Genomic DNA, 21,256 nt, shown 5'->3' on the forward strand with positions numbered 1-21,256 from the left:
ATATCTCAATATTTACTAGTGATGATAACATTGTAAGGGACGTGAAAAAAGACCATTGAGATGGTTGTATACTCATCTAAATTCCCTCTAATCTTTTTTCACTATTTTACTGAGGAATATCTCAATATTTACTAGTGATGATAACATTGCAAGGATGTGAAAAAGGACAATTGAGATGGTTGAGATACAAACGATATCGACTAAGTGAAAACCTTAAACTCACATAGTTTCTTCTCACAAAACACGGAACAACTGTTTAAAAAAATAATAATGTCCATCGCATCGTATTATGGTTCAAAACTTCAAATGAGACACCTTCAAGATAACTTAAATATAAATTTTTTTTTATCTAATTTAAATGAACGCTCAATAAAATGCTCAATAAAATATTGTAAAAAAATATTAAATTTATTAATATTTTTTTAAGTATAAATTCATATTAAGTTCAACAAGTATTTTCAAATATGGTTTACATTCATAAAAATAAAACATTCAAAATATTATATAAGTAAATATTCATAAATTTCTTTCAAAATAAATACATAAATTACATCTCATTGTCAATTACCAAAATGAAATTAATTTAAACTTTCTATTGTTTTCAAATAAACATATAAATTTTTTAAAATAGTTTACTTTTATTTTTTTCATGATTTTATCGTGACTTAGTTATATCTATAAGAAAATCATTGATGTTACAATAAGACGATCCACCCTCTTTTGTCGCTTTCTTCGCCGCCTCTCCCAACTCTCTCGCTCGTTTCCTCCTCTCCTCGCCGTCGCCTCCGCCCATCACCTTCCCGATAGCCTCTAATATCGCCTCCCTTTTCACCCAAACATAATCCAACGTCTCATTTTGCTTGAATTCAGCCATAGACATCTTAGCTCCAACTCCAACTCCAATTTCTAAAATTTGCACGAGCAACTTCTCGTTGAAAAATTGTTCACCAAAAAGAGGCCAAGTTATCATCGGAACTCCAAAACTTATCCCTTCGATAGTCGAATTCCAACCGCAATGCGTCAAGAATCCACCAACAGATTCATGAGACAGAATTAGTACCTGGGGAGCCCAACCTCGTACTAGAATTCCTCTGCCACATATCCTTTCCTCGTACTCATAATCCGAAAACCATTTCTCAATCTCTTCCTTCCCATCTGTTTCTCGAATTACCCAAATGAAAGGACGGTTCGATTCCTCCAAGGCCAGACCAAGTTCTAACATCTGGGGTAGCGTCATTTTACTCAGACTCCCTAAACATACATAGATTACTGACCCTGGTTCATGACCATCGAGCCATTTCAGGCATTGGTTCTCGTCTATTGATGCTTTGTCTCCTCTCCTCGCCATCTCCGACTTGTTATTCGACATGGACAATGGTCCAACGCACCATGCTCTGTTTTGATGCAGTTTTCGTAATTCGTGGATGTAATCCGGTTCTAACTCATCAAAACTGTTGATTAAAATCCCATACGCATGACGATCTGCTTCTTTTAACTTCTCTTGATATTCCTTCATTCCAGGTGAATTCGAATATACAAAAGCTGGTAACTGTTCTTTTGTTATCTCAATTCTATCTGGTAAACCTGGCACGACAAAAGGTTGTTCTAATTCCACATCGCTTTCAAGAATTCCAGAAACTTCAGTTTGATGAATCAATATTAAGGATAAGCAACCCATTCCATCGAAGATTAGTCTCCTGATGCCTAATCTCTTCGCGGTTCCTGCAATTTTAGGAATGAATCTGTCTGATATCATGCAAGAAGGAAATGGCTCCATCTGTTCCACGACATGCTCAACTGATGTTTGCCATTCATCGAGAGCTTGAAAAAAGTTGATCCATTGTCCCTTTGGGAGTTTATCGGCGGTTTCGCAGTTTTCCGGCAGGCCATTCTCCTTCGATGGAAAAGGTACTTGAATGAAACGGATGGAAATAGATTCCGACAATTGGTTAATGGTTTCGCCGTATCTGGCTGCGATAACCGGAGTGATGAAGACGGTGGCGGTTACGCCGCCATGGTTAGCCATTAGCTTAGCCATGTCTATCATGGGTATGTAATGGCCTGGGGATAACATGGGAACAAAAACTAAGTGAAGGGTTTGATTAGATGGAGAAGAATTTGCCATTGAAGCTCTGGTTTTGAAGCTCTCTGTTTTTCTGTGGTTGAAGAGTGAAGTGAAGAGTGAATCTTAAAGGATATTTAATCCTATTTTATTTTATAATTTAATATTCACATACAGAAATTAAAGTAATATTTAAGTCATCAGTTACGTCACTTTGGATTTAGGTTTTTGGAAAGTATTATTGTTTTTTATTGATAGAACATGGGGAAATTGTTATTAAAGTAGACTGTTACATTATTAAAGCAATCAATCATCAATTTATCAAAAAAAAAGAAAAAAAAACATTTGACTAGAGAACATGACAAAGTTGCTATTAAAGTAAAAAGTTTGATATAATCTAAATAAATTACCTAGTTAAAACAAGACTTTAAATATTTAAATATACAAATTCAATTTAAATGAAGGGTCATAAAATAAATTAAAAACTTATTCACGGACTTGGTCATAAAATACTTAAAATGATATTAATAGGTATAATTGATAAGAAAAATAATAAAATAATATTTGATTATTTTTAAAAAAAAAACTCCCTAGTGCTAACTCTAGAAGGGTCATGATCAACTTTGAAATAACAGAATTAAGTGTCTTCTAGAAGAAATTCAAGATTTTTTTTTTTCAAAATTGTCAAATTGTTGGTTCATGGCTGTCAAATTGTCTATCATAAGAATGAAATGGGTTGATGCCAACATTGGAAAAAAAAAAATTATATTTTTTTTTATTAAACTTGTGTAGTTGAGATTATTTAAATAAATAAATATATATATTTTTATAGTTGGGTGATTTTGAATTTTATTTTTAAGCTTAAAATGTATTAATATATAATAATAAAATAATATATTTTAGTATTTTAATTAATAATTCCATTAAATAACTAAATTGACTATTATAATTGTAAGAGACTAAATATCACACTAAATAAGTGAAAGTATTTTGGATGTTTAATTATGATTACATAAAAAAAAATTAACAATCTTTTAGATTTTTAAATATTTTATTTTAATAAATTTTAGATTGTTTAAAAATGTTTGTTTGGTTTAATTTTGACAAAATGATTTTTGTTTTAGAAAAATAATTAAAAAATATTAAAATATAAAGATAAAATATTTAAAAATAAATAAAGAATATTAATTAAATATTTTGATGGATGAATTTAGTGTAATGATTTTAAAAAATGAATTAAATCAATATTTAGATAAATTAAATTTTCACAAACATATTTATCTTTTACCTGTACAAATTTATGGGTTTTGATAAATATTTGACTTTATGGGTAGATAATTTTTTTTTACCAGCACACGTTATGTCTCGGTAATTATTTTTTATCTGTGTATAATTATTAATTTTTGACACAAATTTATGAATGTGTAAATCTCCTACTTGCACCTATTTAACTTATTTGTACAAATTTATTTGCAAATAATCTCTTTAAATTTAATGAAAGTAATGAAAGTATATGATAAAATTTTGAAAAAAACAATTCTTTGTCATTAAAACAAGGCTCCAATAACCCTAATAAATATTTTTTACTCCACGTTGTTTGACATCCATGAAAACAAAGATGATCAATTTTAACCATAAATTTGAATCATTGTCATATTAGTCAAGTCTTATTAACCTTCCAAGGAAGGAACATGGACTTCCAAATTTTATGTTTCTTTGGATTGTTTCAATTATAAATTCTTGAGTTGTTTAGTTTTATTTGGTTGTTTTGATTACAAATTTACACAGCCTTGAGTTAACTATTTCTGTATTATTATGTATTTTTTGTGGCGATATCTCGGAGGAAGACACTAATACTATGATGAGACGAACCTCCTTCTTCTGACGATCTCTTCGCCGCCTCACCCAACTCTCTTACCCGTTTCCTCCTCTCAAGTCTGTCGTGGTCTCCGCCCATCACCTTTTCAATGGCCTCCATAATTACCTCACTTTTTACTTGCACCTCAGTTTCCTCTAAGTTGATAACACTAACAGCCGACTTCACTCCAAATGCTCGTACCAATCCTTAAAATCTGCGATACCAACTTCTAATTCTTTAGATTTACCTAATTAAAACAAAACTTTAGATTTAAACATACAATTAATTTAAATTAAGGGTTATAAAATAAATTTAAAAAATTAGACACGACTTGTTCTTAGAGCTTGTTCAGAAAGGTTTTGAGGGTGTGTGTTATATTATGATTGAACAAGCTCACGAGGCAAGCTCTAGATGGCCCATGATCAACTTCTGAAAATGAAGGAACTAAGTATCTTCGACAAGAAGTTGATAAGAGATTAAGAATTTTTTATCAAAATTTTGTCAAATGGTGGTTGGTTAATGGTTTGGCCATATTAGGCTGCAATGGCTGTCATGCCACACTTAGCCATGTCTATCATAAGAATGAAATGGGTTGGTGCCAACATTGGAAGAAAAACTTATTTTTATTTTTTTATTAAGTTTGTTTAGTTGAGATTATTTAAATAATTTTTTTATATAGATATCAGGTGATTTTGATTTTTTTTAAACTTAAAATGTATTAATATATAATAATAAAATATATTTTGGTATTTTGATTAAGTACTTGTTAGAATAACTAAATTGATAATTATGATTTTTATGAAATTAAATATCGATGAAAGTGAAAGTGTTAGAATAACTAAATTGATAATTATGATTTTTATCGAATTAAATATTGATGAAAGTGAAAGTGTTAAAAGTCATGTTAGCTTCCTACCTTCGATATATATATATATATATTTGATTGATTTTAATTTTGAAGAAAATGATTTTTTTTATTAATATATAATGATAAAATATTAAAATAAATAATATTAATTCAATATTTTGATTGATAAATTTAGTGAAATGATTTTAGAAGAATTAAATCAATATTTAGATAAATTAAATTTCCGCGCGCATATATTTTTCTTTACCAGTGTGTTGGTAATTGTTTTTACTGGTGTATAATTATCAATTTTCAATATAAATTTATGAATATGTAAATCTCCCTACTTACACATATTTAACTATATCTGCACAAACTTATCTGAAAGTCTTCTCTTTAAATCTAATAAAAGTATATGATAAACTTTTGAAAAAATAATTCTTCAATGTCAATAAGACAAGGCTCCAATAACCCTAATAAACATTTTTTTGCTTCATGTTATTTGACATCCATGAAAACAAAGATGATCAATTTTAACCATAAATTTGAATCATTGTCAATATTAGTCTAAGTCTTATTAACCTTCCAAGTAAGGAAGTTGGACTTCCAAATTTTATGTTTCTTTGGATTGTTTCAATTATAAAGTAAGGAGTTGTTTAGTTGTAATTTATTTGGTTGTTTTGATTACAAATTTACACAACATTGAGTTAACTACTTCTACGACTAATATTCCGATCCTTCCTCAATGGCTTCCATAATTATTTTCTAAGTTGATAACACTAACAGCCGACTTCACTCACTTGGCGGAGATAGGCCAAATTATCATAGGAATACCCAACATATTCCTTCCAAAATCGTCGGCGGAGATAGGCCAAATTATCATAGGAATACCCAACATATTCCTTCCAAAATCGTCGGCGGAGATAGGTCAAATTATCATAGGAATACCCAACATATTCATTCCAAAATCGAATTCACGCTAAGTAAAACTGTCAGGCCAAATTATCATAGGAATACCCAACATATTCCTTCCAAAATCGAATTCACGCTAAGTAACTGTCTCGCTCCATTTCACCGTCTTTGCTAATTCATGGTGAGATATTTATGTTGAAAATGTTTCTATATATATTTTTTTTTGTGACATTTTCAAGAAAATATAAAAAGAGAACCCAACAAAACAATCTTCCTTATATGATAATTTATTTGATAAATAATTAAAATTTTCAAAGATTTTAAAACATTTAAATTTTCATATGCATTTATTAAGATGATATATCTTACTCTTATATAGATTATGAAATGACCATATCTTGAAGGAATAGAGTAAGATTATGATAAGAAGATCCTCCTTCTTTGGTAGCTTTCTTCGCTGCCTCACTCATATCCCTAAGTCGTTTCCTCCTTTCCATTCCTCCATCCATCACCTTCTCGATCGCTTCCAAAATCTCCTCACTTTTTACGAGCACCTCCACCTCTGTTTGTTCCGACGCAATACCAATAGGTATCTTCGCTCCAACACTCACACCAAATCCTAATATCTGCGAAATCAACTTCTCATTGAAAAATTGTTCCCCAAATAGAGGCCAAGTTATCATCGGAACCCCCGAACTTATCCCTTCAATAGTCGAATTCCAACCGCAATGAGTAAGAAATCCCCCAACAGCCTTATGAGACAGAATAAGCACTTGTGGCGCCCATCCCCATACCAAAAGACCTCTACCATTTGTCATTTCCTCAAACTTGTTTTCCGACATCCATTTCTCTATCTCCCCCTTTGTCTCCGTTGCCCTCAATACCCAGATGAAGGGACGGTTGGATGCCTGCAGGGCTATGCCCAGCTCCGCCATCTGCAATGGAGCGATTTTACTGAGACTTCCAAGACATACATAAATAACGGAGCCCGAGTCTTGATTATTAAGCCATTTAAGACATTCGTGCTCTTCGATTGCTGCTTTGTTTCCTCTAATAGCTTTTTCTTTCTTCTCTTTGTTGCAGAGAGATAAGGGTCCAACGCACCATGCTCTGTTTTTGTGTATTTTTCGCAATTCGGTTATGTAATCAGGTTCTAATTCTTCAAAACTGTTGATTAAAATCCCGTAAGCTCGTCGATTAACTTCTTTTATTTTGTCTAGATATTCTATCACTGAAGGTGATTCCTGTAAACTGAAATTGGGTATCTGTTTTCTTGTTAATTTAATTTCATGGGGTAAACCAGGAACAAGAAAGGGTTCTGATTCTTCAACGGTTTGATCAATTTTAGATACTTCAATTTGATGAGTAACTAAAAGACCTAAACAACCCATTCCGTCAAAGATAATTCTTTTAAGACCTAACCTGTTTGCAAATCCGGCAATTTGAGGAATAAACCTGTCGGATATCATGCAAGTTGGTAAAGGCTCCATCTTTTCGATGAAATGCTCAACTGAAGTCTGCCATACCATGAGTGCAGAACCGTAATTGACCAATTGTCCTGATGGGAGTGTGTCTGCTGTTTCGCAGCCTTCCGGCAGGCCGAATTCGTCGGTCGGAAAAGGTATTTGGACGAAACTGATGGGGGTTGAATCGGATTCCGACGATTGGTTGTATCTGGCTGCAATAGTGGGAGTGATGAAGATGGTGGCTTTAACGCCAGGACGTGTAGATATGAGCTTAGCCAGATCTATCATGGGGATGAAATGGCCTGGGGATAATAAGGGAACAAAAACAATGTGAATTAGGGTTTCATGGGAGGATGGAGAAGACATCGCCGCCATTGTGGTTCTGGTAAATATAAAAAAGCTCAAAATCCTGACTATTTAGAAGAATTTAGAAGAGACAGTGTTGATAGAAATCTGGATTATTTTGCTACCTGTCATTCTCTCTGCATGATACATGTTGAAATATGAAAATTTGATTGACACATAACACATTTTATTATTTAAAAAAAAGTGACAAATTGATTGACACATAACACAATCATTCTTCATCCACCTATTTGACAAATTGACACATAACACATTCATTCTTTATAAAAAAGAAAAATTAAACTTTCTCATCCCACAACTTTCATATAAATTATTTTAAGTTGACCATCTTGTCTACCAAAACAAACATCGTGAATTTCAAATGTGACTAGTTCTCAATGATTCAAATCTTTTTATATATTTTAGGACTCCTTTGAACAAACTACTCAAGTCTCTTTATCAAATCATAAGAAATTTTGTAGTTTGACTAGAATCACACTAAATATAACTAGAATTTTGTAGTTTGACTAGAATCACACTAAATATAACTAGACAATGAGTTCTATATAACAATGCAATGAATTCAATATAATTAATCGACTAGCACAATATAACAAGTCAATGAGGCAAAAACTAACATTTGCTAAATGTTTGGACTTGTTAATTACTTATTAACTAAGCTGTATTGAGTTCAATATATCCGTGTATTTAACTCAATATAAATGTGTATTGAGCTCAATATATCATTGTATTGAGCTCAATATATCATTGTATTGAGCTCAATATAACCGTGTCAATATAAGTTGTATTGATCAGAAGATAACTACGTTGAGTAGAAGATAACGATGAAAGATACATCGTTATCAAAATATAGTAGTTATTTGGTGTTACCTGACCACCGTCGATAGGGTTCAACGGAGCAGACATCGTCGATATACATTTATATGGAGTTATATTCCGACCACCGTCAATAGGGTTCTCTGGAGCATCCGAATCTGTTCTAAGGTTTGTAAAAGGAAAGTGGTCTTCTTCAGAGAGGATAGAGAAAAGAGAAAGTAGTTTTAACTTTTTCACTTTTATTTGTCTTTTATACAACGAGACAAAATATTCTTGACAGCCACGGGGATTCACTGTATGTCGGAAGCCTATCATCGGTCTCCCTATCACTACTCTAGCCTATCACTACTCTTAACTATATATGTACAAACTTATTTGCACAAATTTATATGCAAGTAATCTTTAAATTTATTAGAGTATATGATAAACTTTTGAAAAAAATAATTCTTCAATGTCAATAAGACAAGCTCCAATAACCCTAATAAGCATTTTTTTTCCTCCATGTTGTTTGACATCCATGAAAACAAAGATGATCAATTTTAACCATAAATTTGAATCATATGTTTCTTTGGATTGTTTCAATTATAAAGTAAACAACCGACTTCACTCCAAATGCTCATACCAAACCTTAAAATCTGCGATACCAACTTCTCATGCGGAAATGATAAAAATACACTCCTTGCTCCAATTCACTCCTTGCTCTAATTCACCGTCTTTGCTAACCTATAACCAATTAAATTATATATATATTTTTTTTATAAATTATAATATGAAATATGGATAGTTTCTTGGTGAGATATTTATGTTGAAGATGTTTATATATATATATATATATATATATTTTTTTTTTTTTTTTGGCATTTTCAAGAAAATAAGAAAAAGAGAACCCAACCAAACAATCTTCCTTATATATGATAATTTATTTGATAACAAATTAAAATTTTCAAATGCATCTACGAGGATTTTAACACTTTTATTTCATAAGCAAGGAAACTTTTATTTCATCCTACTCTTATATAGATTATGAAAGGATCAAATCTTGAAGCAATAGAGTAAGATTATGATAAGAAGATCCACCTTCTTCCGTCGCTTTCTTCGCCGCCTCACTCATATCCCTCAGTCGTTTCCTCCTCTCCATTCCTCCATCGTCTCCATCCATCACCTTCTCGATCGCTTCCAAAATCTCCTCACTTTTTATGAGCACCTTCACCTCTGTTTGTTCCGTTGCAATACCAATAGATATCTTTGCTCCAACACTCACACCAAATCCTAAAATCTGCGAAATCAACTTCTCATTGAAAAACTGTTCCCCAAAAAGAGGCCAAGTTATCATCGGAACCCCCGAACTTATCCCTTCAATAGTCGAATTCCAACCGCAATGAGTAAGAAATCCCCCAACAGCCTTATGAGACAGAATAAGTACTTGGGGCACCCATCCCCATACCAAAAGACCTCTACCATTTGTCATTTCCTCGAACTTGTTTTCCGACATCCATTTCTCTATCTCCCCCTTCGTCTCCGTTGCCCTCAATACCCAGATGAAGGGGCGGTTGGATGCCTGCAGGGCTATGCCCAGCTCCGCCATCTGCGATGGAGCGATTTTACTCAGACTTCCAAGACATACATAAATAACGGAGCCCGAGTCTTGATTATTAAGCCATTTAAGACATTCGTGCTCTTCGATTGCTGCTTTGTTTCCTCCAATTGCTTTTTCTTTTTTCAACAAAGATAAGGGTCCAACGCACCATGCTCTGTTTTTGTGTATTTTTCGCAATTCCATTATGTAATCAGGTTCTAATTCTTCAAAGCTGTTGATTAAGATCCCGTAAGCTCGTCGATTAACTTCTTTTATTTTGTTTTGATATTCTATCACTGAAGGTGATTCCTGTAAACTGAAATTGGGTATCTGTTTTCTTGTTAATTCAATTTCATGGGGTAAACCAGGAACAAGAAAAGGTTCTGATTCTTCAACAGTTTGATCAATTTTAGATACTTCAATTTGATGAGTAACTAAAAGACCTAAACAACCCATTCCGTCAAAGATGACTCTTTTAAGACCTAACCTGTTTGCAAATCCGGCAATTTGAGGAATAAACCTGTCGGATATCATGCAAGTTGGAAAAGGCTCCATCTTTTCGATGAAATGCTCAACTGAAGTCTGCCATACCATGAGTGCAGAACCGTACTTGCCCAATTGTCCCGACGGGAGTGTGTCTGCTGTTTCGCAGCCTTCCGGCAGGCCAAATTCGTCGGTCGGAAAAGGTATTTGGACGAAACTGATGGGGATTGAATCGGATTCCGACGATTGGTTGTATCTGGCTGCAATAGTGGGAGTGATGAAGATGGTGGCTTTAACGCCAGGACGCGTAGCTATGAGCTTAGCCAGATCTATCATGGGGATGAAATGGCCTGGGGATAACAAGGGAACAAAAACAATGTGAATTAGGGTTTCATGGGAGGATGGAGAAGACATCGCCGCCATTTGTAGCTCTGGGTAAAAGATCGAGGGTAAGTAAAAAAAAAGCTTCAAATCCTGACTATTTAGAAGAGACAGTGTTGATAGAAATCTGGATTATCTTGCTACGGCCGAATCAATTGGATCGAATCTTTCTGATCGAATCTTCACTACGCACGATACGCACGATACGCACGATTTGAAATATTGAAATATGAAAATTTAATTGACACATGACACATTTATTATTTTAAATATGAGTAATGATAAAGGGAAATTATTTTAAATAAGAGTAATGACAAGGAAAGTGAAAATTTTGCAGTGAAAATGTTGTGTAATGCTAATTCTGACAAGGGGATGACTAATTATAACTTTAAATGTTTATTTATCTCTCATATTTATTAATAATTTTTACTTAATGATTTATATTTTATATCTTTAATCTTTATTAATAATTTATTTTAAATATTAATAGGATTAATAATAAATCAAATAAAAAAATAGCAAAAATATATATTTTCAAATAAATATATATTTAAGAGAATAAAAAATTTAATATAAATTTTTTATATTTTTTAATTAATTATTTTTCACTCTCTATTTTTTTTTATAATATATATTTTAAATTTAATCAATTAACTCAAACGCTTATATTATCTACTTTTATATTATCATATTGGGTTAACTCTTCTTATAAAGTATTTTTTTTATTTAGGTTATATTTATTTTAAATATTAGTACGTAGAATTTCAAAACAATAAATTCTTTTTTTATTATTATAACTCATTTTAAAAACAATAAATTCTTATTTTTTTTATTATAACTTATTTTAAAAATAAATAAATAAATTATTAAGATATATATATATATATATATATTAATCGAGAGGAGAAATAATTAATTAAAAAAAGTAAGAATTTTTATATTTATTTTATTATTCTCTTATATATTTATCAAATATAATATATATTTATTTTGTTATTTATTTATTTGATTTATTATTATTCTTATTTTTATTCTAATTTTTTATAAATATCTATTTATATTAATTGTAAAGATAAAAAATAATTATTAATAAAGGGAAGAGAAATAAGTTATTAATGAATAGGAGAGATAAATAAATATTTAAAATTATGCTTAGTCATGTCACCCTTTCACATCTTCTTCGCTGCAAAACTTTTACTCCTTGACATTACTCCTTACTCCTTAAATAAAGCGACAAATTGATTGACACATAACCCATTCATTAACACATTTATTATTTTTTTAAATTGACATATTGACACATAACACATTCATTATTCATCCCTATTTGAGTAATAATTTTTTTTTAACTTTCTTATCCCACAACTTTCATATAAATTATTTTAAATTGACCATCTTGTCTACCAAAACAAACATGAGTTTCAAATGTCACATTTCTCAATTATTCAAACCTTTCTATATATTTTATTATCTCCTTTGAACAAATATTTTCCCTAGGATATTTTCTAGTTTGACTAGAATCACACACCATATCATTTTTAGAATTTGATGACAAATTACTCTTGGCACAAACTTTGAAGGAAAACAATAACCATTTCGAAGAGAATGCTTTTCTAGTATCTTATTCGTTTTTGTTCGATTTTAGGGAATACTTGTGGACATTATTTATATAATATATTAAAAATGTATATTAATGTAATCGAAACTTAAAATTATTATAAATTTTAAATAAAATATTAATAATATTATATATTTAATTGTGTTTATTAGTGTTCGATACACAAATACTATCTTGACTTCATCCCGATCAACTATCGTGGACAATTCAGGACGGAAACCGTTTTTGCAAAAACTATATGCATGATTTTTTATATTATTATTGAAAAAAATGTGCATTCTTCGTCCACACAGTCTACCTTAAAAAAAAGGGACTCGTCACCAAGCTTACATTTTTTCGTCTTCATCTTTATTTCGCCTTTTAAGACCTTATCTTATCTTATTATCTTATTAATGTGGAAGATGAATTATTAAGACTTTGTTATTAATAAATTTATTCTGCAAAACTTTAATTTAAGAATCTCAATAAATAAATATATATATATATATATATATATATATATATATATATCCAAAAATTCAATTCGTTATTGAAGCTTTTTTATATGTTTTTTGTTTTTGTTTTAAATGATCTATTTTATTAAGTAATAATTGTTTAAGCATAACATTTATTGACTCGTATGTTTTCAAGAAAGGTAATAAGGTCTCCACACGATTCCATAAGTTTTCTGGATCTAATTTTCGACATCGGCAATATAATGACATTATGAATAATTTATAACTGTCTTCTTTGGTTGATCATTAAATGTTCTCCGATTTCTTTCCAATTAAAGAATCCATCATAAAATAATAGGGGTAGAAATACATCTTTTAAGTCTCGCTTTTTTAGTCTCTCCAATCCATGTCTTTTAATAGCCAACGAAGGTCTTCGGCATAACGCATTAGATTCTGGTCAAATTCCACAAAAAGACTTCATATATACTTACAAGAACGTGACAATGTAAAAACAGTTGAAAAGTTGTCTCCAGTTCTTTATAACACATACGACAACGACTCACAATATTCATACATTTTCGTATACATCTATCATTAGTGAGAATTCCTCCGTGAATAACATTTTAACCCAAAAAAGAGATCTTGGTAGACATCTTAGACTGCCATAAATTTTCCCAACAAAGATTAATCGAGCTGACCTTATTGAACAAAGTGTAATAATGTCTCACATGAAAGTACACGCCGCCACATAGAATCCCGAGAAGACGAGTTTAACCCTTTATTGCTAACCATGAACAATAGTATATCACTGAACATAATTTTCTCATTGTTCAATCTTCTTTTATATCTGATACGATTAACAAAACCACTAGACCGAATGTCAAACATATATTTTACCGAAATATCTCTACAAATAAAAATTGAAGCAAGCTGGGGGAAAACATTCGCCAAGTATTTACCACCACACCAAATATCGTCCCCAAAACTAATCGAGCGTTCATCACCCACAATAAAATTGAATGCTCCCGATAAACCTTCCACGTGGCATTTACCACCACACCAAATGTTGCATTCCATGGGTCTATAAGATTTCCTGGTGAACCAACTAAACTTATTATTTCCATATTTACATTTAATCAATTTAGTCCAAGTACTCTATTACTCAAATATAAATATACTACATTATTTATATAATAAAGCTTTATTGAAAGCCACAAAACCGTGGATGCCCAACCCTTCATTCTCTTTTATTAATTTAACTTTATCCTAATTCCAAACTCACTAAACAAGGAATTAGAAGATTTTTTTAAGAATTTATACATAATTCTCTCTATTTTCACGGCCACACACTTTGAGAGGATAAATAGAGACATCATATAAGTTGACATTGAAAAATAGCGCTCTTAATAAAGACTAAACGACAACCCTTAGAAATCATCTTACTTTTCCAAATATATAAGATCATTAATAATAATATTTTTTAATACTTTATAAGAGTTTTAAGTTATTTATTTAAAATAACATAAAATTTCAATATATTCTAATATATTATATAAAAAATATTACATTTTATTACTATTTTTTTAAAGAAATATGATATAAACCGTGTCTTGTGAGAATTTTCAAAAACTGAACATAGCAGAGTTAATAATAATAAAAAAAACTCTGAAGTAGAACAAAGTAAAAAATCTTTTTAAGTAGAATGAGACTATGATGATAAAAATGTACTCCCCACCCCGATTCACCTCATTGAGGTCCATATACATATACCGACCTAAGAAAGAATCCAGAAATCTAAGTTGGGGTGGGCTTAAAAAGTTTGGAGTGAGCTTACAATAAATAATGATAAAATTATGAATAAAACGAGAGGATAAAAGTAAGTTTTTCTATTTCAAAGAAAGATAAACAAATAATGAATTAAATTGAAAAAAATCAAGAAATTAGAATTTATATCACATTTTTAGCATAAAACAAAAAAATTTGGTGGGTTTAGCCCACCCAAGTCCCTAGAAGGATCTTCCGCTGCTCCAACCAAAACATTTATACTTTGTTAAGTTATCTTGTATAGGAAATTTATACATTAGTGTACTGCTTAGTTTGTATAGATCAACTACCTCGCCCTATCAATCACGCGACGAATCTTAACGCGTGTTGCGCTGTCCGACACACAAAATGAATTGCGATTAACGCAGGTAGAATTTCTGGCCCGTTTAGTTCGTTCAGCAGCATGAAAGAACGAAGAGCTCGAATCCTGGAGGTTTAGCCCGAGACATCTTTACTTTTGCCTAAGAGAAAATTAAGCAACCCCATATGAACCAGCGTACCCAGACGATATGCCTAATCCATTTTTATAGAATTTTTCATTTCACCAATTAGTACTAAATAACGAGCTAATGAATCCCCTTCCTTTTGCCATTGGACTTCCATTCTTTCATTTCTTTGGGCCACTGGCCATTCGCCAAAAGTTTCGAGTTTAATATTGAAATTTTAACAACAAATTCAATAAATCTAAGTGTAGTCCTTGGTGTATTTGAGTTAGTGTCGGCCCTAGGGTAAGGTTAGCAGAAAACCGTCTAGGTCACCCCTCTTAAGGGCCTCCTAAAATGTATTAGCATAACATATAAACAATTAAATTAGATATATATATATATATATTATTTTGTTATAGTTATAATATAAAACTATTATAATTAATCAATTTAACATTAAATAAAATTATTTTTTCCGACTAAAGCATCACAAACTTCATGTCAAACTATCCATGGTGCGATATTTATGTCGCAGATGTTTCTATTTTATTGTGTGGCATTTTTTAGAAAATAGAAAAAGAGAACCCCCAACAAAACAATCTTTCCTATATGATATATAATTTATTTGATAACAAATTCAAATTTTCATATGCATTTATGATGATTTTAAAACTTTTATTTCATCAAACACTTGTCTAGTTTATGAAATGACCATATCTTGAAGGAACATAGTAATATTATGGTAAGACGATCCTCCCTCTTCTGTCGCTTTCTTCGCCGCCTCACTCATTTCTTTCGCTCGTTTCCTCCTCTCCGTTCCTCCCTCGTCTCCATTCATCACCTTCTCGATCGCTTCCAAAATCTCCTCATTTTTTACTAGCACCTCCACCTCTGTTTGTTCCGAGGTAATACCAATAGACGTCTTCGCTCCAACACTCACACCAACTCCTAAAATCTGCGAAACCAACTTCTCATTGAAAAATTGTTCCCCGAAAAGTGGCCAAGTAATCATAGGAACCCCCGAACTTATCCCTTCAATAGTCGAATTCCAACCGCAATGTGTAATAAATCCCCCGACAGCCTTATGAGACAGAATAAGTACTTGTGGCGCCCATCCCCATATCAAAAGACCTCTTCCATGTATCCTTTCCTCGTACTTGTTTTCCAACATCCATTTCTCTATCTCTAGTTTTGTCTCGGTTGCCCTCAATACCCAAATGAAGGGACGGTTGGATTTCTCAAGGGCTAGTCCTAGCTCCGCCAACTGCGGCGGAGCGATTTTACTCAGGCTTCCTAGACACGCGTATATTACGGAGTCTGAGTCTTGATTATCGAGCCATTTAAGACATTCGTGCTCGTCGATTGCGGCTTTGTTTCCCCTAATAGCTTTTTCTTTCTTCTCTTTGTTACGGAGTGATAAGGGTCCAATGCACCATGCTCTGTTCTTGTATATTTTTTGCAATTCGACAATGTAATCAGGTTCCAATTCTTCAAAACTGTTGATTAGAATCCCGTAAGCATGACGATCAGCTTCTTTTATATTGTCTCGATATTCAATCATTGAAGGTAATACCGGACAAATGAAACTTGGTATCTGTTTTTTTGTCAATTCAATTTCATGAGGTAAACCAGGAACAACAAAGTGTTCTGATTCTTCAACAGTTTCATAAATTTTAGACACTTCAATTTGATGAGTGATTAAAAGATTTAAACAACCCATTCCATCAAAGATAATTCTTTTAAGACCTAACCTCTCTGCAATTCCAGCAACTTGAGGAATAAACCTGTCGGATATCATACAAGTTGGTAAAGGCTCCATCTTTTCGATGAAATTCTCAACTGAAGTCTGCCATATCTTGAGTGCAGAACCGAAATTAGCCCATTGTCCTGACGGGAGTGTGTCTACTGTTTCGCAGCCTTCCGGCAGGCCGAATTCGTCGGACGGAAAAGGTATTTGGACGAAACTGATGGGGATTGAATTTGAACTGGGTTCTGACGATTGGTTGTATCTGGCTGCAATAGTGGGAGTGATGATGATGGTGGCTTTGATGCCACCATGTATAGCTAATAACTTAGCCATATCTATCATGGGGATGAAATGGCCTGGGGCTAACATGGGAACAAAAACTATGTGGATTTGGGTTTGATGGGATGGAGAAGAAATCGCCATTAAAGCAGCTCTGGTTTAAGCTTTCAAGGTTGGAGCTTGATGATGAAGGGGAGGAGGGATTGGTTATTGTTTTTATGTGGTTGAAAAGAGATGTTGTAATCGTTTTTGTTTCATATAGATGACGTTAAAAACTATAGACAGCTATCGTTGTGGACTATACAGAGAAGACTGATGAGTTATGGGAATACTACTATGTTATGTTTTTGAATTTAGAAAAAAAATAATTAATACATTTTCAAATAATCCTAATTTAATAAAAAAAAATCATTTAATTTATTTTCTCATAGTATTCAATTCAAATCCTAAAATACACTTATTTTATCATTGTATAGTATTTTTTTTTTTCAGTTATACCAAACAAAATGAAACACAGTCCCTAAATTATTTTAATAACTTTGTATCAAATAAGGAAAATACTATTACATTATTTTTACTTCATTATCTATTTTTTTTTTAAATTTAATAAAACTCTCAAATTAATCAAAATAAAAACTTGTTGGGTTTGAGTTTATTAAAATAAATTCATATTTAGTTATATAGTAAAGCTTAAAATGTTTTATATTTTTTTAAATAAAAAATATTTTAATACATGAATTTAATGATTTAAATATATAAAATATGTTTAATTATGGTTTAATTTTTATTTTTTTTAATCCTAAGAATGAACAAGTAACTTAGGTTGGATTTTTTAAAATAATTTAAAAAACTCATATTTATCTTATAATTCATTATCTTATAATCCTATAATTTAATTCATTCACTAAAATATTAATTCTTTTATCTATTTTATTTTTAAAAATAATATATTTTCTCATTAAATATGAATATTTAAAAAATATATATATTCATACATAATAATTTTATTTAAATAAATCTATGATGTATTTAAATAAGCAGAGTAAGGGTTTATGTGAGGACATGTTTTTTTAGAGTTTTTTTTTTTTTTTATAAAATCTTGTTTGATAAATATTTTTTAAAAATTATTTTTTTTTGGTTAAATTACTAAAATAAACTTATATTTTAATTTTTCCATCTTTTTTTAGATTTAATAAAAAATAATTTTAGTATTTAAATATATAAAATGAATTGATTAGATGGTTGAATTAATAATTTAATTTTGGAATAAAATTCTGGAAAAACTCAAAAATAAAATTTATAAAAGTAAAATAAATATTTTTTATATTTTAAATAATAATAACTATAATATAATAAACAAATTTTTAATAAAAAATCTTTAAAAAAATCAATATCATACCAACTTAAAATTTAAAGGTCCATCAAAATATAGCAAATTCGATTATATATAAAAAAAATGTGACTATAAGAGGTTAAACACATATCATATAAACACACTTAAATCAGGGACGGATATATGTAGGGGTTTGGGTGGTCTAAAACCCACCCCGAAAATAAATTATTATTTTTTTACGATTAAAATTTGACATTACCTCCTAATTTTTACAAAAATTTCAAAAGAATTCACTGTTTTGTTTATTTAATTATTAAAAATGGTACAACTTACATTTATTTACTCGTTATTTATTTAAGCCCACCTTAATTTTTTTTAAGGGCACCTACCACCAAATCCTGGGTCCGTCTTTAACTTAAACTATTTAACCAATCGTAGAACTTGCCGCCGACGAGTTTGAATCTAGAACCTCTTAAGAGGCTGAAGATATTCACATTTGGTTATCGCTAGGCTAGAAGAGGAGATTATTATTATATATAAAGTAGAAACTCTTTAAATTAATAATGTCGGGATCGGAGAAATTTATAAATTTAGAGAGTTATTAATTTATTGATTAATTAATAATTATTAATTTATCGATAAATTAATAATTATTAATTTAAAGAGATTCAATCAATGTGGTTATCGTAATAAGATGAATATCGACAATCTAATGAAGGTGAAAATCAAGCATGTTCGGAGGTTCAGAGTTTAGAAGATATTGTGGGTACTATCATTGAGAACAATGCAGAGGATGACATCGATGATGGTACGGTGTCTTTGGAGCCTATTACGTGAAAGGAAGCACTTATGGCGTCGAACATTCTTCACAACTTTATGATACAGTAAAAAAAATACAACACCTAATTATTTGATGTAATAAGAAAAAGTTAGAGATGAGCTTCAAATAGACTTAAACTTTCAAGAAAATCAAATAGTTGACAACTATTGAATCATATTTTAATAAGACGTAAAATATATGTTTTCAGTTTCTATGAACTATTAATTTATGGTTATTTTGGGACCGAAAATTATAAAGAGATCTCCCGAAAAAATATTATTTTATCAAAATTTTCAATTTTTACATTGGTCTAAGTCGGAACCGACAAATTTTTATTTTAAAGAATTTATTAATTTATTGAATATTAATTTAAAAGTTTCTACTATATTAATTATATATATATATATATTTGATTTTTAATTTAATTGTCTATGTATTTTTTTTTGAAAAGTGTTAAATTATTTAATAATTGTAAAAATAATAAAAATCAAAAAGTCTCATTTCGGTTTTGAATTAATTAAGTAACTCACAAAAATTAAACATCATTTCACCCTCTTTTAATTTATAAAATAAATTAATTTTTTAATCAAAATATTTAAATACCTTTTATTTTAAATTATTATTTTTTATTTTATTTATTAATACTTTTAAATAATTAAAAAAAATTATCTTTTTAAAATTATCATTAATTATTATTATTATTATTTTAAATTATTTAAATAAAACTCTAAAACAAGGTCAAATCAATCCAGCTTTCACTTTCTCGAAGAAACCATAAGTATTGAGAAGAAATATATTTTTGGCAGAACAATGTTTTTGGGTTGGCTATCGGATGGCAACGGGGGCGGATCCTGTTTTAATTTTGGGGATTTTTTTTATAACATTTTTGTCTTGTTTGATTTTTTTCGATTTCAAGGAATTCCGCAAGGCATCGTTAATCATTTTTTTTAAATAAATAAATATTATAAATACAATAAAATTATATAAACGAATTTTTTAATATAATATATACTGTAGTATATTAAAATTTTATATTATTATAAAGAAATAACCTTACTACTTTTATAAAATATAGTAAATAAATAAATATATGAGTGATTTAATATATTTAATCATGTTTATGGTGTTCAAAACATAATCGGGGTGAAATTGGGGGACACAAATACCATTCCCGCCCCATTCATATTTGATTTCGGAGAAAAACCGTCCCAAACAGGATAATTCAATTCGGTTTTCGCGGGATGGTTTAAAATTGTCATCCTTACATATATGCAAGCCATGTTATATTCAATTTTTTGGTTTTATGAATTTATTATTATATTTTTTTACTAAATAATTACTTATTTTTTTTATTAAAACGAAACCATGATAAAAATAAAATAAACGAGTCAAGTCACAAAAACAATAATAGCAATGCCTTTTATATTTAAATTATTTTGATATTTTGATTGATTAATTGTATAATTAGATGATTAAAAAAATGAGATGCGATAGAATATTTGATGAGTTTTATTAAAAAATAATCACAAAAACAATATAATCAGTAAAGCAAAAAAGCAAAAGCAACTAATACAAATGGTAAAATATATAAAATAATTTAAAAGAACTTTTAAGTAGGATGGAAGGGAGAAAATTTTAAATTTAAATTGACTATTGCAATTCTATGTCGGCTCATATTATCTATTGAGATTGAATTTATTTTTGTTCTATACTTATAAAAGATAAACCACTGATGCAACACTTTATGGGCGAAAAAGAAAGGATAACAATTTAAATAGTCAAGACGTAATCGAATTGAATTGCTCTACTATTTGAGGTGGTTTTTCTTCGATTTGACCGGTAGTTAATCGGGGATGAAACATGATGATATTTTATCTTCCACTCTGATCCGTCTCGATTTTATCCCGAACACTATAAACACAGTTAAATATATAAAATCATTCATATATTTATTTATTCATTATACTTTATAAGAATTTTAAGTTATAATAATATAATTTTTTTATATA

At 30.1% G+C, this 21,256-nt stretch overlaps 3 protein-coding genes across 3 annotated transcripts; all 3 read right to left on the reverse strand.

Annotated features, from left to right (window-relative positions):
• Window positions 1-547: 547 nt before the first annotated feature.
• On the reverse strand, window positions 548-7,535 carry LOC124935608. Its single transcript, XM_047476029.1, has 3 exons — window positions 6,072-7,535; window positions 3,935-4,100; window positions 548-2,190 (listed from the first exon to the last, which is right to left on the reverse strand). The coding sequence occupies exons 1-3, from the start codon at window positions 7,518-7,520 to the stop codon at window positions 656-658; spliced, it is 3,150 nt and encodes a 1,049-aa protein (XP_047331985.1). The 5' UTR covers window positions 7,521-7,535; the 3' UTR covers window positions 548-655.
• A 1,694-nt stretch (window positions 7,536-9,229) lies between these two features.
• On the reverse strand, window positions 9,230-10,943 carry LOC124936147 (UDP-glycosyltransferase 73C4-like). The gene has a single exon (XM_047476610.1). It carries the CDS (start codon window positions 10,807-10,809, stop codon window positions 9,349-9,351), a length of 1,461 nt encoding a protein of 486 aa, XP_047332566.1. The 5' UTR covers window positions 10,810-10,943; the 3' UTR covers window positions 9,230-9,348.
• A 4,736-nt stretch (window positions 10,944-15,679) lies between these two features.
• LOC124937018 (UDP-glycosyltransferase 73C4-like) lies at window positions 15,680-17,325 on the reverse strand. Its single transcript, XM_047477534.1, has one exon. The coding sequence runs from the start codon at window positions 17,236-17,238 to the stop codon at window positions 15,769-15,771; it is 1,470 nt and encodes a 489-aa protein (XP_047333490.1). The 5' UTR covers window positions 17,239-17,325; the 3' UTR covers window positions 15,680-15,768.
• Window positions 17,326-21,256: the final 3,931 nt, after the last annotated feature.

Source organism: Impatiens glandulifera, chromosome 4, assembly GCF_907164915.1.
Source record: "Impatiens glandulifera chromosome 4, dImpGla2.1, whole genome shotgun sequence".
Taxonomy (NCBI): Eukaryota; Viridiplantae; Streptophyta; class Magnoliopsida; order Ericales; family Balsaminaceae; genus Impatiens; species Impatiens glandulifera.